Source organism: Mobula birostris, chromosome 12, assembly GCF_030028105.1.
Source record: "Mobula birostris isolate sMobBir1 chromosome 12, sMobBir1.hap1, whole genome shotgun sequence".
In the NCBI taxonomy this organism is placed as follows: Eukaryota; Metazoa; Chordata; class Chondrichthyes; order Myliobatiformes; family Myliobatidae; genus Mobula; species Mobula birostris.
Window position 1 is genome coordinate 59723639 of NC_092381.1, and position 24618 is coordinate 59748256.

Below are 24618 nucleotides of genomic sequence, written 5' to 3' on the forward strand. Positions count from 1 at the left end.
TTTCTCCTAAGATTCCTTCTTCTTCAGCCCCTTAAGTTTTCCACCTATCGCCACCCAGCTCATTTCACCACCCTTCCCCCGTCTACCCAAGTTCCCTCTCACGTGGCTTCAACTATCTCCTACTAGCTTGTACTTCTTGTTCTCCCCCACCTTTTTATTCTGGCTTCCTCACCCTTCCTTTCTGGTCCTAGTGAAGGATCTCCACTCAATACATGGACTGTTTATTTCCTCTTCATAGATGCTGTCTGACCTGCTCAGTTCCTCTGGCATTTTGTGTGTATTACATTGGATTTCCAGAATCTCTTGTGTTTATGACCCTAATATTCATATTAGGTAGTTCCCTCAGGAGCAAGGCAAGGAAAGCCACACACCAAATGCTGGTAAAAGGGTGCTTGAAGGTCAGCATGAGTACAGTGTACCAATGGGCCTATTTCGCTGTTTTATGTGGCTCTATGACTTGTTTCTGTTTCCAGTCTTGAGAAGTATCTGTATTTTACTTTATGAACCTTGAGTGATGGTTGTACACTAGGTACCACAGTTTTGACAGTATAAGGGCTTGGTCCAATGGCAGAGGTTGAAATCGACAGGAAACCAGCCTGTGCACTTAGAACCGCACATACACAAATACGCACATACGTGGGCACCTAATCTTGTCCATCTCCTTTTCCTCACTCTCTTGTACTGCTTCGATATCCTACTTTCAAACCCCACTCCTTTATACTTAGTTTTCTTACTTTTTTAATCCCCGTTTTCTCTATCTCGCCAGCCCAGTCGCCCCAAACGCCAGCAAGAAGCGTCTCCCTCTCCAGCACTGATGGTGGCCACCAGGCTCGAAAACGTCGGTCGCACATAGAAGCCCCGACACAACATTAATGCGAAACAAAGGGACACTGTAGTTAACGCCAGCCTCACTGTCTAAAATTACCCTTCTTAACTATCACTGGGCTTTCAGATGTAAAGCTTCGGCTCACATAGTTAAAACTTATTTTGTCACCTCCAGGTTCAAAATTCAGTGCTACTTAACCTAGATTAATCGATAACAAAAAGATAATTTACGTAATATCTTCCAGAGGCTTGGACGCTCAACCCCACCCCCTCCCCGGTACGCACGACGTGCGGCCCGGGAGGCTATGACGTCAGCACGCCGAAGAGGGGGAGGGGACGTCGCCGCGGAGCCTGGGGGGTGAAGACATGTTAGAAGTTCGTCAACGTCATGATGTTGTGGTTAAGTCGAGCCAGGAAAGAAGCGACGCGGCTGGAGATGCTGCTCGCGTCGGCGAGATGTCGGCCGAGCCGATGACCGTCTTCCTGAAGCTGTGCGCAGCCGCTTTTTACGGAATAAGCTCGTTTTTTATTGTCGTCGTGAACAAGAGCGTCCTTACCAGCCACAGGTGAAAAGTCAATTGCATGGGGCGTGAACCCCGGGGATCCGCGCCGTTAGCCTTGGCAGCGGGGCAGCAGTGGCTTGGTTGGGAGTGTTTGAAACAGAAATCGCATCTGGTTTAATCGTTATGTTCTCTGCATTAATTCCTATTAAAGATATTTTATTGACTCCAGCATGACTTGAATGTTAATACGTTGTGTGTGTGTATTTTAAATACTTGAGATTTTTTTTAACTGCAACATTATTTATAAGGTGAAATTTTGCATATGGCAACTTTTAATTGTGTTAAATGTATAAATCCATAGGAAACGAGCAGCTCCTATTTCTTCCGAAGCAATATTTGGTTTCAGATTCTTAATATATGGAAATACTGATCTATCCACTGCCAAAGTTATTTCTCATATTTTGCATTAACTTTTAAAATTGATGTTAGAAACTTAGGTTTACTTTGCGTTTCTCACTTTTCAATTTGAGAATTTTGTATTTAACCACTATTGAAAGTTTATTTTCTCTTTCACGATAACTTAACGGGCTGAATTAAAAATGATTGGATTGGTTTTTACATCTCTGCTTGTTAATTTGACAAGCAGAAAATGTAAAAGGCCAATCTAAGTCGCTTTGTTAATTTCGGGAAAGAGGAAATAAGAGGGTTAACGCACTTTTTTTTCTCTCTCTTTCCACTTTTGACTTGTTATCCTTGCAAACGTATCGGAGACTGAAGTTTAACCATTCTCATCTTTTTAATTTCATCTATAGATTCCCTTCAATAATATTTGTGGGTCTTGGTCAGGTATGTTGCTTTCCACTTTCTCTTCTCAATGCTTTATTGTAAGCCTTCAGTTTGCATAAATGCGTGAACAGCCGCATGTGGCCTACTTTCTGAAAACTTTCTTTCATTTGCAGATGTTGGCAACAGTGACCCTACTGTGGGTGGGTAAGGCATGCAAAGTGGTAAAGTTTCCTGACTTCGATTATAGTATGCCTCGAAAGGCAAGTCTGAATATTTTTTGATTTCCATTATGTAGTAATGTAATTAATATAGTTTGGTTATCACTTTTGAATAGTTCATATTTTGTATGAAAAATATTGCAGAATAGGCTTATCAAACAAATTACTACACTCATCATTGTTCAGCATTATGACAAGTTGGAAGGTTTTCCACATATAGATTATTAGAGGATGCTTTAATATGAATTATAAGCTTTGTAAACGACTCAGTTTGCAACAAAGCTGATCAACAGTACTTTGTAATTTCCTTATTTTTTGTAACAAATCTTAATTGTTTGGCAGAGCTTTTATTTAGGAATTGGAATAAAGACTCCTGCTGTTGAATTTTTAGCAAAAGTATATCTAAGCAACCTGTTAATAAATGCAGTACAGTTGAGCTGGTTGAAAGGGATTTTGTGACCACATTGCATTCATCATTGGATCAAATACGGAGTGTCTAATTATACCAGTTGATAAATTTAACCATCACAATTTTGTAAAATGTGATTATCAGCAATTTTTAGAAATCTTACCTTTTAATTTAAATGTGCAATAGAATGGCTCCATAGATCTGATTGAGTTTATCAAAATGTGCCGATGTTCACTTGGTGTAATTTGCTGTTTTGCTATTGTGCTCTTAGTTCTAGAGTTTGAACAATAATGGGTATTTCCTTTTTTAAAAAAAAAACTGCATGAGCCACATGCTACTGCACTAAGTGCTTGATATCTAGATAGTTGAAACAGATGGCATTACTGCGTAGCTCAGTGTGAAGTGAACCACTGGTGCTGGGCCGACTGGGCTGAGCAGTGCTCTCACAGCAGTACTGAGATCTGGGATTAAGAGAGTGTGCTCAGGCCTTTGGGCACTATGTGTTGACAGTGTCTAGATGCTGTGCTCTGTCATTGCCTATTGTTGAAAGTAATGGATGATGATATCACCACTTGGAGATTTGTGATAACAAACTCAACCCAGCAACACAAGTCCTTCTCGGGCAGTCATTGCACATTGCCTTGGTGACTCACTTCTCACTGAGCCATGGATTGATGTACTTGCTTGAGCTGTTTCATTGCTGTAGGCACGCTACTGGAGGGCTAAGCTCTCTCCTAGTTTCCCAGTACAGCAGTAGGAAGGGCAGATTGGCGGTACTGTCAGTAATGTTTGCAATAGTGACTGTGCCTAGACTGGTTACACTAGTGTTCTCATGAACACATTCTAAGTAAAAATGAGGTTCCAGTTTACTATTAAGCCACTAAATTGAAAATATCTTAGATTTGTGGTCTTAGGGCATGGGGACAGTGAGGTAACAAATGACCCGAAGTCCATATGATAGAAATAGTGAAAGGGATCATTTTAGCTTTCTGATCTCTGCAAAGAACAAATATCAATATAATCCTTTTTTTCTGCACCTGGAACCTATTCACCAAGTGTGATGATTGCTTTCAAATCCATTCTTTGTTTTCCATCCCTAATTATTCTGTTGTCACTCGTGCATTCTGCTAATGTGGTGAGCACGCTATTGGCTCTGGAATGGATGGCAACACTTGTGGGCTGTTCTCACCACATCTTGGGTTGTGTTGATTGTTTCATTATTTTTCAGTGAGTGAACATGTGATAAATAAATGAATTGTCTCCGTAATCATTTTGGTGGGCCTAGCCAAGTAAGGATTGTATTATTGAAGAACTTGTAATCAGCATTCATTCCTGTACCTGCATGTATCTGGACAGCATGAATTTCTTATCAACTTTTATTGGAAAGAAAAAGGAATTTATAACTTTGAAATTATTGTTACTCCCAGATCCTGAAATAAGAACTTGATCTTGTTGGTGTTAGATTGCTGGCTTACTGTTTAGACAAATGTTTCCTGAAACTTGCTGAAAGCACCTCTCTCCCTCTATTTGATTTCCTATTGAAAAGGCCTGGTTAGCTGGATAGTTGGGCATAAGGCTGTCAGTGACCTGTGTGACGTCAGGGCAATGTGCTTTGTGGTCTGGTCATCTGGATGAGCCAGAACCATATTTCACAGTTGTGATTTTGCCATATGCCAAAAAATAACAAGTTTTCAAATGCTTCTCCGTGTGTCTGATACTTAACTGTTCAAAAATAAATCAAAATAAAATAATTTAAAACTTCAATATCCAGAAATTCTTTAACAACTGTAGCATGTAAACACTTTTCTTCCTTGTGGCTATAATCTCCGTTCAGTTGAGTGAGTTCATGATTCTAAATACCTTGAGAGAACCTGCAGTCGGACATACTGTGGAATTTAACAAGTTTGTGCTAGGCCGTTCATCTCCACCCAGATTCCAGTGTCAAAGAGCAGCAAGAAAATTAATGGAGTTGTTTTGTTAGCAAGTTCTGCGTTTGTGCAGAAGTGTTAAACTTTTGAAGCTTGGCAAATTACAGTGAGACCACAATAACTACACATCCACTATCATTTGACATTTGTCAAGTGTCCTGAGTTGCTGTACAAAGCTGCAAATTATGTTCAAATCTAACAAAGGGGGAAAAGAATAGAAGAAAAACATTGTTGCTATTAGGGACATATATGTGAATGAATGGGAATGTAACAGTTTAGCAGGCAAATCATCAGTATCTTAAGTTTTCTGAAGTGGTGAGAAAATTATATGCATAACCTATGTTAAAGTGGACGATACCTTATATTGTAATTTCTTTTGCATCTTTTTAAATTATTAATACAATGCATTTATTTAATGATAAATTTAAAACTACTTTCTCATAGATATTTCCACTACCTCTCTTGTATTTGGGGAACCAACTGACAGGACTTCTTGGTACTAAGAAACTGAAGTATGTTTGAATCCATTCTTTTGAAAAAAAAAGTTGCTTTATTTTAAAAATGTAGCTTTTTCTAAATTTAATTTCATTTTCCCAGTCTCCCGATGTTTACAGTCCTAAGGAGGTTTTCTATTCTGTTTACAATGATAGCCGAAGGTTTACTGCTCAAGTAAGTAACATCAAAATTTAATTTATTTAATAATGTTCAAACCACATGTTTCATACTTTCAACTTCTATAAAATAAATACATAATCAGCAAATTAGCTATGCAATATTACATCCTTGAACGGTTTTATTTCTCAATATTTGAGTTTATTCAGTTCTGTGTTAAAAATAGTCTTGCTTTGTAGGTAAGATTGGCCAATTGATGAGGGCATACAGTTGGTTTAACCACAGTCCTTCAGTCCTTCTACCACAATCTTCTACCTGATTTTCTGTTGTAAAAAAAAATTAAAAGAACTGTGCTGGCAAGGTGGGTGTATGATATCATGAGCTGAGTGATAATTAACTTATTTAGTTTCTCAGTTAAAAATACAGTGGCATGCAAAAGTTTGGGCATCCCTGGTCAGAATTTCTGTTACTGTGAATAGATAAGCGAGTAAAAGATGAACTGATTTCCAAAAGGCATGAAGTTAAAGATGACACCATTCTTTAATATTTTAATCAAGAAAACTTTTTTATTTCCATCTTTTACAGTTTCACAATAACAAAAAGGGAAAAGGGCCCGAAGCAAAAGTTTGGGCACCCTGCATGGCAGTACTTAGTAACATCCCCTTTGGCAGGTATCACAGCATGTCAATGCTTTTTATAGCCAGCTAAGAGTCTTTCAGTTCTTGTTTGGGGAATTTTCACCCATTCTTCCATGGGTGTTCTATTCAAAAGGTTCAAAGGAACATCTAAACAAGCCTGATGCATTTTGGAAACAAGTCCTGTGGACTAATGAAGTTAAAATAGAACTTTTTGGCCGCAGTGAGCAAAGGTATGTTTGAAGAAAAAAGGGTGCAGAATTTCATGAAACGAACCCCTCTCCAACTGTTAAGCACGGGGGTGGATCGATCATGCTTTGGGCTTGTGTTGCAGCCAATGGCACGGGGAACATTTACTGGTAGAGGGAAGAATGAATTCAATTAAATACCAGCAAATTCTGGAAGCAGACATCACACTGTCTGTATATATAAAAAAAAATAGTTGAAGATGAAAAGAGGATGGCTTCTACAACAGGATAATGAACCTAAACACACCTCAAAATCCACGATGGACTACCTCAAGAGGCACAAGCTGAAGGTTTTGCCATGGCCCTCACAGTCCCCTGACCTAAACATCATCAAGAATCTGTGGATAGACCTCAAAAGAGCAGTGCATGCAAGACGGCCCAAGAATCTCACAGAACTAGAAGCCTTTTGCAAGGAAGAATGGGCAAAAATCCCAGAAACAAGAACTGAAAGACGCCTAGCTGGCAATAAAAAGCATTTACATGCTGTGATACTTGCCAAAGGGGGTGTTACTAAGTACTGACATGCATGGTGCCCAAACTTTTGCTTCGGGTCCTTTTCTGTTATTTTGAAACTGTAAAAGATGGAAATAAAAAGAGTTTTCTTGCTTAAAATATTAAAGAAATGTGTCATCTGTAACTTTATGCCTTTTGGAAATCAGTTCATCTTTTACTTGCTCAGCTATTCACAGTAACACAAATTTTGACCAGGGGTGCCCAAACTTTTGCATGCTACTATAAATGTATTGAGAAAACTTTCACATATTGCTCATATATGTTAGGGTTTTTGCAATATTTTTGTAATGATGTGACAAGGGGGCTTGACGAGGACTTTATCAAATTCCTTACTAAAGTCCATGGACCCTCATGGTAGGAAAAAAGATGGATGGGGTCTTGGGTGAATTACAAGTTCAGATTCAGAACCGGTTTCCCCATGGAAGGTAGTGAAAGGTGGAAGCCTGTTCTCACCAGAGGGCCATGTCCAGAAATATTCTGCAAGGGTTAGAGGTTGGATCTGTGTGAGTTGAGGGTATTGTAAACTACTACCAATGAATACAGTGGGATATTTTTCAGCTACAGAAGTGTACAGAGAAGAGGCAGATAGTTAATTTGGGCAAGTGTAAGGTGGTTTCATTTGGAAGGTCAAATGTAAGGAGACAGTACACACTTCCTTAGTAGCATTGAGCTACAGAAGGATCTTAGGGTCCAGGTATTCACTGGAAGTGGCTATGAAAGTGGTTTAAGTGATAAAATTTGGTGTGTGGCAGGCTTGTCTTTATTTATAGGGGTGTTAAATATAAGAATAAGGAAGTTCTGCTGCTATATAAAATTTCATTCAGACTGCACTTGGAGTTCTGCCTTTGGTTCTGGTCACCCCATTACAGGAAGGATGTGGTGAGGGTACAGAAGAGGATTACCGGAATGCTGCCTGGATTAGAGGGTATGAGTTTTAAGGAAAAGTTGGGCAAATTTGAGTTGCTCTTCGTAGTGTTATAGGCTGAGGGGGAGGCCTGACAAAGGTTTTAAAACTTGAGTCATGGGTAGTGCAGCCAAATTCAAGACAATTTGTCATATGTACATCGCAACATACAGTGAAATGCAGCATTTCTGTTTAAAAACTAACACCCCCACACATTATGCTGGGGGCCACCTGCAAGTGTCTCCACACCTTCCAGCCCTGACATAGCATGCCCACAATGATCGGCAGAACACAACACAACAAACAACAAACAGCAACAGCAAAAACAAGCTTCTTCCTATTACTCATGCACATAGTACTTCAACCCCAGAGCAAGCCACCATTGCACATAGACGAGGGCTGGCAGACCCAGGATAACTTCCCAGGGTAGTGATGTCAAACTCCAGAGGACGTGATTTTAAGGTTAGTTGGTGGGAAGTTTGAAGGTGATGCGAGGGGGTAAATTTTATATTTGTGCGGAGTGGTAGCTGCCTGGAATGGATTACTGGGATAGATATGGAATCAGGCAGTTTGAAGTGAGGCTTTTAGATAGACAGGTGAAATTGAAGAGAATGGAATGGAGGGATATAGATGATACACAGGAAGAGGACATTAGTGCTGTTCTAAGTTTTATGTAATAATGCAATATTCTGTTTCTCACCAAAAACATTGTTGGTCAATCTTAGAACTAATTTTTAAACATGAGTAGAGACTTAAATGTTGGCAATATGAAAAAGGATCTTGTACTCTCCTGCCGTATACAACAAATAAATTCGTACCCGGCTGGAAGCTGGTGAAAAGTATCAATTTCAACTGACGTTTTGATAGCAAACTCTGTCATCTTCATCAGGGATAATGTCTGGGCATGTCTAGTCTGATGGTATATATACCCCATAATCTTTCCCTCCTGATTGGTTAGTCCTCATCCAATCAGGTTTCCACTGTCACACCTTGTGTACAATCAAATTCCGGTTCTTGGCATGAGAACTTGATCTTTGTTAACAGTTTTGTCCTCCAGTTTAATTTCAATGGCTTCCTTCACCGAGTGGTCCCAAAACCCATTGGCGCGGCACAGTAGTTTTGCATTCGTAATTGCTGTAGGATTGAGTTCGGCACAAAACTGCTGTGCCAGGCCAATGGGTTTTTGGGACGGCTTGGTGAAGGAAGCTATTGAAATAAAACTACAGGAAAAGAATTTTAATAAAGTCAATGGTCTTGTACTAAGAACTGGAATTGATTGTAAACAAGCGGGACAGCGGAAACCTGTCTGGTTAGTCCTCATTCAACAGGAGAGGTGGACTATACCACCAGACTAGACATACCTAGTCATCATCGCTGATGAAGATGGCAGAGTTTGTCATCAAAACATTGGTTTAAAGGCTATACCTGTAGCTGGCTGGAAACTTAAGACTTTATTCATATTGTTAATATTTTTTAAATGTATTGGTACTCTAACATTTCAAATTGAATGCATGCATAATATTCAATTTTGCTTGTTTATAGATCTTGTTACCTGATGTATTGAGTAAATATTCAGGAGTGAGATTGCGTTCAAGGTTAAATATGGTTTCTCTATAGCTGAATAGCACAATTTTAAAATACTTCATTTTGTGACTCTAACTTTGGGCTGGCTTGTCTTCTAAAACCTTCTATGAAATTTTTACTTTTTAGATCTTACTGTTACAACTGCTTTTTGCTCACATCCCACATTCTATACACTAAAACTTGACCGGCCCATGTCCCAACCTGCTCCAAATCAGTTTGCCTTTTCTATCGGATGTACATCAATTTCTGTTGAAGCAATACCTTGGCTTTCAAAAGTTGGATCCCTATTTTAAAATCCTTGTTTTCCCATTCCCTATCTCGTTGACATTGAACTACTTCAGTTCTGGCCACATCAAATGTACTTGCTGTAACATCAGTAACTGTTTTCACATACCAGGGCTGAGTGGTCTAGAATTGTCTCTGAACTTCAGAGGTTTCAGAGGTATATTTAATGTCAGGGAAGTGTATACAATATACAGCCTGAAATTCTTTTTCTTCACAACCATCCACGAAAATAGACGAGTATCCCAAAGAATGAATGACAGTTAAATGTTAGAACCCCAAAGCCCCAGCTCCTCCACCCACAATAGGCATCAGCAAAGCAACGATCCCCCCTCCCCTACCAGCAAAAAAAAAGCATCAGTGCCCCCCACCGAGCACTCAAGCTTGCAATAAAAACACAGATTTGCACTATCCCAGACTACTCATTCACCCGGTAATTCGACACACCACAGGCTCTTTCTCTCCCTAATAAGGGAAAAAGAGGTGTCTCTGTTTCACAGCGAGAGGAGAGACATAATAAACAACTCACTGATTTACAATGTTAAAAGTCAGTTGCATCGCTTTTTCCGAACTCTGTGCCCAAAGAACTCGGGTCTCCAAGCACACAGCCAAAGATCTTCCTTCTCCCATGACACACCGATTTCCTGCAGAGGCACTGACCTTGAATCCAGCAGCCTCCAGAGCCACAAAATCAAGAAACCCTAAAGGCAACATCGTCTAGGTATTCCTGTAGGCTAGGTCCTTGGTATATGGAATAATGGCCAGTCGTGAGACCCCGAAAACAGTCCCATTCCCGCAAAGAACCAAAGTCAGTGTGTAACTCCAGGTTAGGGTCTTTAAAAGAACCCTGAAAAGGAAAAGTAGAGATATTAAAGTTAGAAGTAGAGCTGTTTCCAGAGCTGCAAGCGAAGGAGTCTCTGTTAGTCCTTATTCATGCCCTCTTTATTTCAAAAATAACATTCTGATATTAATTTTATTCAAAATATTCCAGTGAAACTCCTTGGGATGCTTCTGTAACACCAAAAATACAACTTGGTTTTCATCTTGGTGTATAGATGCAATTTGTGATTGATTGTTGACTACTTGGATAATTTTTTGAATATCACTAAGTATTGCCATTTTGCTGTCAATCTGCAAACAATGTACGTGCAATATGTTGCATCCTTTCCTCTTGCAGCAATAATTGGAATTGGTTTATAATTGTCACATGCATATTGTTGACACAGATCAGGTCGTTACATAGTGTATTGAGGCAAAACAAGGTATAACGATAACTATGCAGAATAGGGTAGCAGCTTCAGAGAGAGTGCATTGCAGCTAAACAATTAGGTACAAGATCATAATGAGTTAGATTGTGAGGTTGAGACTCCAATTTATCATATAAAGGAATTATTTAATCAGTTTATAATGGCATAGAAGCTATTCTTTAGCCTGGTGCTCTGTGCTTTCAGGCTTTTGTATCTGCTGTTTGTTGGAAGAGAGGGTGTCTGGTGTGGATGGTGTCTTTGATTATGCTGGCTGTTTTATGAAAACATTAATGACGGATTTGTTATCTTCAGAGTTCAGAAATCTTTTTCTATAAATACAAGTATGTAGTGGATTATACAGTGTGAGGCATTCTGCAATTTTTTTTATAGCTCTATTCAAAGTCTCACATGCTCAAAGTTTGATTAGTGTTGTATGACCAGGTTAGATGGTCATGTAAACAACAGGAATTCTGCAGATGCTGGAACTTCAAGCAACACACATCGAAGTTGCTGGTGAACGCAGCAGGCCAGGCAGCATCTCTAGGAAGAGGTACAGTCGACGTTTCAGGCCGAGATTTCAAATCTTTTACTAACTCTTCCTTCAGTTAGTCCTGACGAAGGGTCTCGGCCTGAAGCGTCAACTGTACCTCTTCCTAGAGATGCTGCTTGGCCTGCTGCGTTCACCAGCAACTTTGATGTGTGTTGCTCAGATAGTCATGTGCTGGAATAATAAAGGCTTTTTAAATGTGACTGAGACTTTGTAAAAGAAAGTTTAGCTTTATTTGTTGCATGTACATAAAAGCATACAGTGAAAATCTGTGAGGGCCATGTTGGCCATTCCATAAGTGTTGCTACACTTCCAGCACCAACATAACATGCTCACAACTCATAACTCTAACCTTAAGTTTCACTTCTCCCCAAATTTGCCTTGCAGTTGAGCCACTGTGGTTTATAAACTGGTGATTGATGTTAATGCTGACTTGTGACCTGATGGTGATATTAATATGCTTGGAAAATTGTGCTCTGGAATTTGTGCTGATCTTAATTTTGCTTTTGTCAACACACTGAAGTTTAGCTGTTGCTATGTCCATTTTTCCCATAATATTTGGGTGCCTCTGTACATTTTGAGTTGCCCGTTGTAAGGTTTTGAGGATATTTGTGCTATTAAGACTAGAAAACTGACCAAGTTCCTGTTCTTTGTCCTGGTTTTACAGCAGAATTAGTTGAACAGTAAACCCTGGAGTCATGCTTATTAATGAGAAAGAACTTGGCAAAATTGTGATCTCTCCAGTGGATAAAGTCCTAGAGTAATCCAGCACAGAAAAGGACCCTCAGGACCACCTGTGTCCTCCCTCCTAGTTCCATTTGCCTGTGTTTGGCCCATAAGCCTGCATGCCCCTCATCTCCATGTAGCTATCCAAATACCTTTTATATTGTAATTGTGCTTGCCTTGCTCACTTCCTCAGATACCGCTCAAGTCTCTTTTAAATCTCTTCTTATCTTGTATCTATGGGTGGTGGAGTGGAGGTATCTCTACCAAGGGAGGTGTAAGGTTTTCCTTCATTCCACTAGCCTGTAGGTCACCTGTGGGCAAGGTATAGTGCTTGCTTAGCTCACCGATCAGGGTTGCCTGAAGCCATGGGAGCAGGTGGTGGATGGTGGTATGAGCAGCTGGTGAGTATCACTAGTCCTGTTTATGCGACCTTTGGTTATGCATCAATACACTGATGAGTATTGAGGATGGCTGGGGTCACCTGTCTTGCAAAGACACTGCCCAGAAGAAGGCAATGGCAAACCACTGAAAAATTACCAAGAAACGATCATGGTCGTGGCAGTGCCATGATGGCTTGCATCATGCATCACAGCACATAACGAATGAATGATCTTTTATCTGTGTCCTCTAATTTTGTGTAAAAGACTGAATGTCCACCTTGCTGATATCCCTCATTACTTTATAAACTTCTGTCAGGTCACTCCTCATTCTCCTGTGCTCCAGGAAATAAAGACCCAGCATGGACAGCCTTTTCCTATCAACTCAGGCTGCTAGTTCAGGCAGCATCTTCATAAATCTTTTCAGGATCCTTTCCAGCTTGACAATGTCTGTCTTATAACAGGTCTACTCAGTACTCCAAGTGCAACCTCACCAAAGACTTGTTTAAGTGCAACATAATGTTCGTACTCCTAAATGATGGGATGCTCTGTCTGGTGAAAGCCAGTGTGCTATAAATGTTTTCCTGATCATTTGAATGGCCGCTTTCAGTGAACTGTACACTTATTCTCCCAGGTCCCTCCGTTCCACAGCATCTGTCATTGTCTTGCCATTCACTATGCAAGTCCTACTCTAGTTTGAATCTCCAAAATGCATCACCTCACCCTTATCCAAGTTAAAAATCCATTTGCTGTTCCTCAGCCTCTATCCCTAACCGATCCAAGATTTTTTAATTCATTGTAACCTGCTTCATTGTCAACAATACCCCCTAATTTAGTATTATCAGCAAACTTGCAAATTGTGCATATAGATTCATAGCCAAATCATTTACTTAAGAAATGAGGTCCTAATATGACCCCCTAGAGCACCCTATTAATCATTGAACTCCAGTTGGATAATTAACCTTCAGACATCTCCCTCTGCTTCCTATCAGAGCTAATTCTGAACCTTTGCTGGCTCCCCCCAAATCCCAAACTGGCGTCCATCAAAACTAATTGTTTTGCTCTTGTTTTGATCACCTTTCTAAATTATTTTCCGCATCTATGGAGATTGATGTTTTGCAGTATTTTTTCGTTTAAGCTTGGAGAATATGTTTTGATGGTGATTAGAATTCTTCTGAACAATCAGGGTGTTAAGGTGGTGGTATTGAAGGCAGTAGGTTTCAACTTTCCAGGTCTTTAGAGGCTCAGCAGGCTGATTAAGTGGTGATTTCTGGGTCGCTGTTCTCTTCCTGGTTTTCAAACTATTGAGTCTTGTTATATCCGCCACATGATGATTTAATTGCAGTGAAGTTATCAAATGTCTGGTCATGACTGCATTTGGTGACGCCGCACTTTTTTGGGCCTTGCGTGCAGTGAAACAGCCTGCAAAAAATTCTGTGGTGATGAACTAGCTTGATCCAAGTAGTCATGTTAGTTTTAAGTATTATTTTCCATTATCTGTGGACTACTTGAAGCTTTGGAAGTTTTAGATGGCTATAGGCTGCTTTTTTTTGCTCAGATGCTGTGGATTTCTTGCTGATATAATTTCATAATATATTAATACACTTCCACTTAAGTTTGCAAATGCACTGTAGGCTTGGATGTCCTGGTTTGATAGTTTTGGCCACTGTGTCCTGATGCCTGAGTCTTGCAATGATGTAGCTTCTGTAGAGAAAACAATAAAATATTTCGAGGAAATGGGTAAATGATATCTGCTTTGTGTTGTACTCTAATGCTGAAACAATTGGACCTTGTTTTGTTAACCTTGATAAGAACACTGGTGAAACAATGAACCTTGAATTAAAAAGATGCCCACCGTGAAACTTTTGGACTTTCCTTTTTTTCACAGCTGTAGTTAGGTATTGGTTTCTAGTAGATCTTTTCATTCAGCAACAAAGATGACATCACAGACTACAAGGAGTATTCAAACAGAATTGAGAATTTCTTGGGGAGCAAACTGCAAGCAAAAAAAAGCAATTTTTGAACATGTTTTACAGAACATGAAATAAAGACTGGAAAGATTAGAGTGTACATGAGTGCATAGTAATGCTGAAATGGCCATGTTTTTATTTTGAGGTATTAAATTTCAAGGAATTATAAACAGTGCAGTATGTTTGGGCCTGTTACAGGTTTTTAAAATGTTTGTTGAAAACTGAATGGCTTATTCAGCAGATCTGTGTTTTGGGGATTTTACAGCAAAAATAGCTCATAAATATTGATCACTGCTTTCTGAACATTCCTGTGGGCATGCCTGTAGAAAAAGGTTTTCCATGAGAAGGGCGGAGAATTACTGACAGCTTTGCCTGATTTCCTGAGTGCCACATTTAATTCTGCCTTCTGTGGAAATTCCTGTTACTCTCTGTGCTGCAATGAATAGTGATTAGTAAACATGTTACATCATTAGAACCATTGGGCTTTCAGAGTGTTTTGTTTTCCAAAATTGGATTAGCAGAAAGATATAGATTGCAGCAGCTCTATAGTCAGGATCCTGCCACACAGTTAAGTACTGGCTATTTTGTACCTAAACATTTCCCATCTGCATTTATTCGGTTGTCCTTGTTTTTAGACAAAGGAAGAAAAATCATTTTTGTAAAGTTGTTTTTTGCACACTTAGCCCCAAGCGATTCAAAGGAATGAGTTCCAAATGTTTTCTCCCGATTTGTATTAAATAGTACTTTTTCAATCAAGGCTTGTCACTCCAGCTCTTTTACTAAGGTAGGGAGGGCTTCCTTATTCTGATCAGTGGTGCCAGAGGAAATAATTTATCACTTTCTGTGTTATAAAATTCTATCATAAACATCGTCATTAGATTGCCCCTTCTATGACCTAGCCACTCTAATATGGTCTTTGTAATTTAACACTTGGGATCCCAGAATCATTCTGGTAAACCTGCTACACCCTCCAAGGCTGAAATTGATGTGTAATGGTGTATAATCAAAGCTCTGCATAGCTGTAATGTAATCCATAATAATCAAGCCACCTGAGTTATTGTTAATGCAACCTTTTAGCTTTTTAAAGATTTCTTTAGTAGGATGATTAAATTACTTCCCTAACCCAGTCTTTAGCAGCTTGCCATTTTAAAGAGATTTCCAAGTTGAATGGACACTTTTTTTAAAAAAAAACTGTCCTCAGTGGTTACAGTGTATATATTTTTGCCAGTCTGATTTCTGAGAAAATGTTGCAATATTAAATGAAGCCAAGTGAACATGGATTTGGCTAGTTCAGTGGAATGGGAATGGCTGCTTGGGGAAGTGCTTGTTACAAATATGGAAAAATCAATAAGAAATTATACATTTATTTGGATAATGCCGTTAAACACTTGTTTAGACTGCATGAAAAACTTACCACATTTCTTCACCAGTTAATTGAAATGATACTTTCAAAATGCTCTTGGATCCTGTATCTTTGATTAGGGTTTAATGAAACAATATTTGAAAGAATCTTGTTTTAATTTTTGTTATATAATTGGAGAGTTTTTGGTAGGTGGAAATGTTGCTGCATAAATCATTTATTATTGCTGAGTAGTTCAGTGGATTAAAAATGCTTCACAGTTGCTGCCAATCTGTTTCTAGCATTTTATTTATTTCAAGGTTCCAGCTTTCATTGTGCATTGTTTAATTTTGATTTTGTTGCGTTAGTTCTGTTTTTCCAGTGCCCAGTTGAATGGTGCCTTGTGATCTTAATAGTTGGCATTTGTACATTACCTTATTTTTTGCAAAACTAAACTTAACCCTTTTTCATCTATTTGCAGTAAGAAATTCTCCCGCTCTGTTCAGATGACTGTATTTGCAATGTTGCTTGGTGCATTTATTGCTGCCAGGTAAGATTTATAATTGATAAAATTGTAATGTGTTATGCCATTGGAGCAGGCTATTTGGCCCTTCAGTTTTTTCCATTTTTCTTCAAATCATGTCCAGTTCCACTATACTATTCCAGTCCATTACAAAGAGTTTTGACTTCTCTGCAATATTTTCAAACTCCCTGCTAATTTTAAGTCTTAAATGTTTGCTGTTTTTCCACAACACTTCACGGAAAATTAGGTTCTATGATTAGCGGATATGAGAAGAATAGACAATAATTCTAGTCTTGATCTCTTGCACTACCTTTTTGGGAATTAGCCAAAGGCTATCATATTTAGCTTGTCTAAAAGCAGCAACAGTCAGCAGACCCCAACCATGGTGTGACTCTGACAACTTTCAACTTTCAACTTTCTGACCCAGTGATGTGTGTCTTGATCACATTCAAAGCATACAAATATCTGAACCCACAAAATTCTGGATCACTGCAGAATTGTGCACAAATGGTGTGAACAGAAGAAATCAGGAGAAATGGACGACAAAATTTCTATTACATCAATTTAAAATCAGTCATACTTGACTGTGTACATGTCTTTCAATCAAGCCCCAATTTCCCTCTTTCTCATGACTACATGGATAGCAAAATAGTGAATACTTGATAACAACCAAATGGTGGAGAGAATTGAATATTAAAAAGCTACTTAAATCATATTGGGGGAAAAATAGGTTTAGCCCATGGTACTTTGCATTTCATTGTGTGAAATAAGTGAGCTTTGAATTCTGAAGTATGTGCCAATGTTTTTGAACTTACATGATTAAACTTTAGGAATATAGTTTGTAGATATCTTTGTCTTAATGTGCAAAATGAAAAGAGAAACACTGCTGTGCATTTTCTTTCAGTTCTGATATGGCATTTGATTCATTTGGATATGGATACATTCTTACAAATGATGTATTAACAGCTGCCAATGGAGCTTATGTAAAGCAGAAATTGGAGTCAAAAGTAAGTATAGTTACAGCTCCTATTTAATATTCCATTTGGGTCAGCCTAGATAATAAACAGTTAGACCATTAGGTGGGGAGGTGCTGCAGGTGATTTGTTCTCCCTTGTTCACATTGGAAGTGTTAAAAATCATTCAAGATCTTGTGATGATTTGACTACCCCTCCCCCTCACCACTTACCAGGTTGTCTTTTAGGTTTGCATCTCAGGATTTTGTGTGTGTGTATAAACACAGTGATTGCATAAATCATGCCCCTCACCGTGCTGCGATCTGCTGCATGGTGGATACATTTCAATTTCTTCTGGAGTTGGTGCCACTAACATTGTGGCAGGTATATTTCTCTGCAGGAAAGTAAAAAGAATATGCCTCTAATTCACCTCTTCAATATCAAAATAATATGACCAAGCAAATCAGAGTTAGGGTCAAGTAAGGGGGAGGGAGAACATTTCAATGCAAGGATCATAGGTGTTAGTTTTGATTTCATGTGATATAAACTGCCGAATTTAAATGTTCCTGAACAGCTTGCCTTTTTGGGAGTGAGACTTTGGGCCATGAGTTTTGGTAGATATGCACCGTAAAAGAAAGCCACTTTCTCAGGAGTTGAAGCAAAATGCTATGAATATTGAAGGTCTGAAACATCAACTGAAAATCCTGGAAGTTCGTGTCAGGAGGGATCTGTGGGGGGGGGGGGGGCAGGGGCGGGAAGAGGGAGAGTGTCGTGATAATCAGCTTCTATTGTAACTCGACCTAGAATGAATGTAACACAGTAAAGTTGGTACAACAAATGCCAGTTTCAGCAGGTCAGGTAAAAGTGAATATGAAAATGGAGCTTCTGTTCCCTTCCTGTCACCAACAGCTAGTAAATTAGTGAAAAGCATTGAACAGATGGTACCAGATGTTCAAGCCATACACATTGTTGAGATCTGGCTGTGGCATTGCAGTAAATTAAATGGCTTTGCTAAAGTACAGCTCGTTTTCTCCGTGAACTGGCTGCACAGCTTTTCCAATAAGCTTGTGCATTACTATTGCATGGAGTAGTGGCACAGCTGGATATATTAGCAATTTCTCACTAATCAGTGAGTCAGCGTTCATCTGACCGTGCACTTTTTATTTGCAGTTGTTCCTTTGTACCTCCCAGGGTGGAATTCTTTGCAGTTCAGAGACAATGGTGTCAACTGCAACACATTGCCTTAAAAATATTGTTAGCAAGTGTCCCGCATTTTCCATAAGTTTATCAGAGCATTAGAGAATTCTTGGAAATTGAATTGGAAATGGCTGTTCAAGCTATGGGGTGTCTGTAGTTGATTAACAAAGTCAAAGTCTCTTTCCTTTCCACCTCTGATTCCCTGATGAGAACTGGCTCATGGACATTCAGATTCCTCCTCCTGAAGTCAATAATCAACTCCTTGGTGTTGCTGATGTTGAGTGTGAGGTTGTTGTGGCACCACTCAGTCAGACTTTCAATCTCCCTCCTCTATGCTGATTCATTACCACCGTTGATTTGGCCAACAATAGTGATGTCATCAGCAAGCTGAAGAATGGCATTGGGGCTGTACTATAGCCCCACAGCCATAAGTATAAAGCAAGTAGAGTAGAGGGCTAAGCATGCAGCCTTGTGGTGCACCTGTACTGATGGAAATTGTGGTGGAGTTGTTACCAAACTGAAATTACTGGGGTCTGTAAGTGAAGAAATCAAGGATCCAGTTGCACAAGGATGTATTGAGGCCTAGTTCTTGAAGTGTATTGATTAGTTTTGAGGGGATGATAGTATTAAATGCCAAGCTATTGTCAATAAAGAGCATCCTGATGTATGCATCTTTGCTGTCCAGATGTTCCAGGGTTGAGTAAAAAAACTAATGAAATGGAGTCTGCTGTTAACCTGTTGTGAGGGTAGGCAAATTGGAGCAGCAGCAAGTCTCTTCTCGGGCAGAAGTTAATATGTTTCATCACTAGCCTGTCAAAGCACTTTGTTAGTGTGGATGTAGGTGCTACTGGATGATTGTCATTTAGACAGGTTATCATATACTACTTAGGCACAGGTATAATTGAAGCCTGTTTGAAGCAGGTGGGTACCTCAGACTGGCAAAGCGAGAGGCTATGGATACCACTGATCAGCATAGGTACCCTGTCTGGCTGGATGCTTTCCATTGGTTCACCCTCCTTTTAGGATGCTCTCACATCGGTCTCAGAGACTGAAATCACAGTTATCAGGGTCTGTGGGAGTTTGTAAAGTTGCCTCGTGATTTGACGGTTGAGGTGTGCAAAAAAGGCATTGAGCTCATCTGGGAGTTGAGCCTTCTTGTCTCCTCTGTCACTTGGTTCCACTTTTTAGGAGGTGATTACATTCTAACTCTGCCACAATGCCATCTTGCATGCCAGCTTGGTCAATGTCTCCCATCCACTACATAATGTACTGAGTGGGCACAGGAATACATTCAGCCAGAGACTCATTCCTCCAAGATGCAGCACAGAGCGTCATAGGAAGTCATTCCTGCCTGTAGCCATCAAACTTTACAACTCCTCCCTTGGAGGGTCAGACACCCTGTGCCGATAGGCTGGTCCTGGACTTATTTCATAATTCACTGGCATAATTTACATATTACTATTTAACTATTTATGTTTCTATTACTATTTATTATTTATAGTGCAACTGTAACGAAAACCAAATTACCCCTGGGATCAATAAAGTATGACTATGACTAATGATTCAAGTTTGGTCCGGAATTGCCATTTCGCACATGTGATGGCTTTCCAGAGGTTGTAACTGGACCTCATGGTTGCCAGTCCTGAATGCCACTGATCTGGCTGTCAGCAGGTTGCAGATCATGTGGTTTATCCACGGCTTCTCGTTAGGGAAGACTCTGAATGAACTTGTGGGGACAAACCTGTCTATGACTGTTTTTGTAAGGTTTGCAGTGACTGTGGTGCATTTGTTCAGATCCTCTGAGTACTTGAACATGGCCCACTCTACCAACTCGAAGCAATCCCGTAGCCTCTCCTCTGCCTCCTCTGATCACCTCTGTTGTCCTTTGATCTGGAGCCTTGCTTTTTAGCTTCTGCCTGTATGGAGGCAGGACGATGGGAGCCAAGTGATCAGATTTCCAAAAATGTGGTCTGGGCGAGGAATGGTAGGCATTTCTAATTGTAGTATCACAATGGTTGAGCGTGTTGTGACTTCCTGATGCTGCAGGTAATATGTTGGAGTATTAGGCAGAGGTTTGTACAAAAAAGCCTGATTGAAGTTCCACAGTGTTTTGAAAGGTGTCAGAGTAGGTTGTTTCTTGTTTGTTGATCAATACTTTGAGTGCCTAATCAACAGCTGCCTTTGGTGGTATGTAAACTGTGGTCAGGATCACGGAGGAGACCCTTTTTGCTAACTAGAACGGATGGGACTTAATCGTTATGTTCCAGATCGGGGGAACAAGAGCACAACGAAGAGTTTATCATGAAGCACAGACCCTTACCTTTTGTCTTCTCTGAGTGAACAGTCCAGTCCATCCTGCGTATCAAGAAGCCCTGAAATCTTACCACCACCATATCCATCTTGTCCAGAGTGAACTATGTCTCTGAAGTAGAGAATGCAGCTATCCCTCATTTCCCTTTGATACAGCGATCTTGCCCTTGGGTCTTTAAGCTTCTCCAGCAACTGTATATTTGCTAACAAGATGCTAGGTAGAGGAAGTTTCATGCCTCACAGTTTTAATCTAGCTGGGAGTCCGCCCTCCCTACCTCTCCTGTGTTCACTTAAAGGTGCTGAGCCTGCATGCTTGTGAGTTAAGTCTGAGTCCTTCAGAAAATCATGAAATCGCTAGTTCGTTAAGATGATTAAAAAATATGTTAAAGCGAAATTGCAGGCTGCAGGTTGCAGTGAGAGTAGTTCAGACAAAGTATATTTGGAAGTTTTTTTTTAACCACCCACAACAAGACACCATCCTGCCACCACCCTTTTGAATATAAATAAAAGCCACATCCTTCAAGTATAAATTTAAACAAAACTCTTGCCCTCATGCCTGTTTCCCCTCCCACAATAACCTTGGCAATTAATTGTGGATTTGATCATCTTAAATTGTTTCAGAAAGTTTATTTTAAATAGCCTGATGGTCATAATTACTTTGACTAGATAGAAAATAATAATCTCATTGAGGTTCACAGTCATGTTAAAAATTACTTTTTAAAAGATGTGCTGAGCTGCAGTTAAGTCCATGCAGATAATGAAATGTAGCTTTGATAAAAATCCCGGTAAATTGTTGAAAACAAAGACATTGATACTAAGTTTCTTTATTGGGCTGTGGATGAGTTCTCAGTTGTGGGCAACCTCTGTGTTTTCATTTGCACAATTTCTTCTGCTTCCTTTGTCTTTCTCTCCTTGAACAGTCCTATTTGCTTTCTTCTGATGTTCTAACACTCTATGGGAACTCTTCCTTGCCTCTCATTATTCCTTCCTTGCAGTAATGATAACTTAGTGTACGCCTTGGCTGTACATTTACGTATGTTGCAACTGCCTTTAAAACATTGCTCACCTTTTATCACTTTTATCATTGGCCATCTGTTCCATTGAGAAGCCTGTATGGTAGAGTATATTGGATGGGAAATTTGAGCATTGGTTTAGAGATGTGCTTGTCTTTATTTTGGGTTATGGATTACACAAATATGGGCCATAACCAGTCATAGCAGCTGACTTCTTCCTCTGGTAATGATTTTGCTGACTGTCTTTTGAATTTTAGCCTGATTTGAGTAATGGCCCCAGCTTTCAGGGGAAGAACAGCTGTGACAACACAATTCCCATTGTAGTAACTGGTTGCACTTGTTTTCACTGGTGTTCTTCCCTTTTAAGAGCTGTCTCATGGTGGTGTTTCTCCTCTGCCAGATTGACTGTTGTCTGCAGTTTTTAGCCATGCTTACTCTGACCCAATGGTTTGTATAAAGTAAAGAAGGGGGGTTTCTATTAGAAAATTCATGCCCAGCCTGCTCCGTTTGCTGCATTGACGTTTCTGAATTTACCAATTGTAGTCAGACTTGAAATACTTTGCATTACACCATATTTTCTAAGGTTATTAGTGTATTTCATGTATAGATGTTTACATGTAGTTAGTCAAAGTAATGTACGCAGAACAGTATTAACCTCTTTGGTCATGAATGTTTTGCGTACTTCTTGAAATAAACAAAAAATGGTGCTAACCTTTATAAGAACAAAAGAAATAGGAGCAGGAGTAGACCATCCGGTCCATTGAGCCTGCCCCGCCATTCAATAAGGTCATGGCTGATCCGTCCGTAAACTCAGCTCCATCGACCTGCCTTTTCCCCATAACCCTTAATTCCCTTACTGCGTAAAAATTTACCTAACTGTATCTTAAATATATTTAGTGAAGAAGCCTCAACTGCTTCCTTGGGCAGAGAATTCCACAGATTCATCACACTCTGGGGGAAAAACAGTTTCTCCTCATCTCCGTCCTAAATCTTCTCCCCTGAATCTTGAGGCATTGTCCCCTAGTTCTAGTCTCGCCCACCAATGGAAACAACTTTACTACTTCTATCTTATCTGTCTCTTTCAAAATTTTGTATGTTTCTATAAGAGCGCCTCTCATTCTTCTGAATTCCAGGGAGTATAGTCCCAGGCGACTCAATTGCTCCTCATAGGTTAACCCCTTCATCCCTGGAATCAACCTGGTGAACTTCCTCTGCACTGCCTCCAAAGCCAATATATCCTTCCTCAAGTATGGAGACCAGAACAGCACACAGTACTCCAAGTACGCCCTCAACAGTACCCTGTATAATTGCAGCATGACCTCCCTGCTCTTGAATTCAATCCTTCTAGCAATGAAGGCCAACATTCCGTTTGCCGCCTTAATAACCTGTTGTACCTGCAAGCCAGCTTTCTGCGATTCATGCACAAGCACTCCCAAGTCCCTCTGCACAACAGCATGCTGCAATCTTTCACCATTTTAATAATAATCTGCTCTTCTATTATTCCTTCCAAAGTGGATGATCTCGCATTTACCAACGTTGTATTCCATCTGCCACACCTTGGCCCACTCACTTAACCAATCTATATCCCTCTGCAGACTCTCCACATCCTCTGTACAATTTGCTTTTCCACTCAGTTTAGTGTCATCAGCAAGTTTTGCTACGCTGTACTCAGTCCTGTCTTCCAAATCATCAATGTAAATGGTAAACAGCTGCGGGCCCAGCACCGACCCCTGTGGCACCCCACTCACCACTGACTGCCAACCAGAGAAACACCCATTTATACCAACACTCTGCCTTCTATTGGTTAACCAATCCACTATCCATGCCAATACACTTACTCTAGCTCCATGCATCCGTATCTCATTTATAAGTCTCTTGTGCGACACCTTATCGAACGCCTTCTGGAAATCCAAGTATACGACATCCACCTGTTCCCCTCTATCCACTGCACTCATTATGTCTTCAAAGAACTCCAGTAAGTTTGCCAAATAGGACCTGCCCTTTCTGAATCCATGCTGCATCTGTCTAATGGAACCACTCCTTTCTAAATGTTTCGCTATTTCTTCCTTAATAACAGCTTCAAGCATTTTCCTGACTACAGATGTTAAGCGTTGCCCGTCTTTTGCCTACATCCTTTTTTAAAAAGTGACGTGACGTTTGCTGTCTTCCAATCCGCTGGGACCTGCCCAAAGTCTAGAGAGTTTTGGTAAATGAATACCAACGCGTCTACTATAACCTCCGCCAATTCGCTCAGCACCCTGGGATGCATCCCATCAGGACCAGAGGACTTACCTACCTTCAAGCCTTCTAGTTTGCTCATCACTATCTCTTTAGTGACAGTGATTTTTTATCGAAGTCCTCACCTCCCATTTTGTCCATAACATCATTCTTTGGCATATTACACGTGTCCTCCAGTGTGAAGACCGACACAAAATAGTCATTGAATGCCTATTTCCTTGTCACCCAATATCAATTTCCCCTTATCGTCTTCCAAGGGACCTTCGTTGACTTTAGCCACCCTCTTCTGCTTTATATATTTACAAACGTATAAAAACTTCTATCTGTTTTTATATTTTGTGCTAATTTACTTTCATACTCTATCTTCCCTTTCCTTGTTTAGTTGTTCTTTGTTGCTTTTTAACGTTTTTCCAATCCTCCAGTCTCCCACTACTCTTTGCGACTTTGTACACATGAGCTTTTAGTTTGATACTATCTTTTATTTCATTAGTTATCCAAGGCTGGCTCTCCCCACACTTAATGTCCTTGCTTTTGACTGGAATATACTTTTGTTGAACACTGTGAAAAATCTCCTTGAAAGTATTCCACTGTTCGTCACCTGTCCTACCAAATAGCCTGTGCTCCCAATCCACATTAGCCAACTCCTCCCTCATCCTGTTGTAGTCTCCCTTGTTCAAGCATAATACACTAGTTTTAGATCTAACTATTTCATCCTCCATCTGATGCAAAAT

At 39.9% G+C, this 24618-nt stretch overlaps 1 protein-coding gene across 1 annotated transcript in view; it reads left to right on the forward strand.

Annotated features, from left to right (window-relative positions):
• The first annotated feature begins 1132 nt into the window (after window positions 1-1132).
• The window catches only part of LOC140205953 (solute carrier family 35 member D2-like protein), a 52731-nt gene continuing 29245 nt past the window's right edge, over window positions 1133-24618 (forward strand). Inside the window, exons 1-7 of the mRNA XM_072273865.1 lie at window positions 1133-1391; window positions 2141-2174; window positions 2288-2374; window positions 5114-5181; window positions 5267-5338; window positions 16135-16203; window positions 17081-17183. Coding sequence (XP_072129966.1) covers window positions 1192-1391; window positions 2141-2174; window positions 2288-2374; window positions 5114-5181; window positions 5267-5338; window positions 16135-16203; window positions 17081-17183 — 633 coding nt within the window. The 5' untranslated portion in view covers window positions 1133-1191. The remainder of the gene's footprint in view (window positions 1392-2140; window positions 2175-2287; window positions 2375-5113; window positions 5182-5266; window positions 5339-16134; window positions 16204-17080; window positions 17184-24618) is intronic.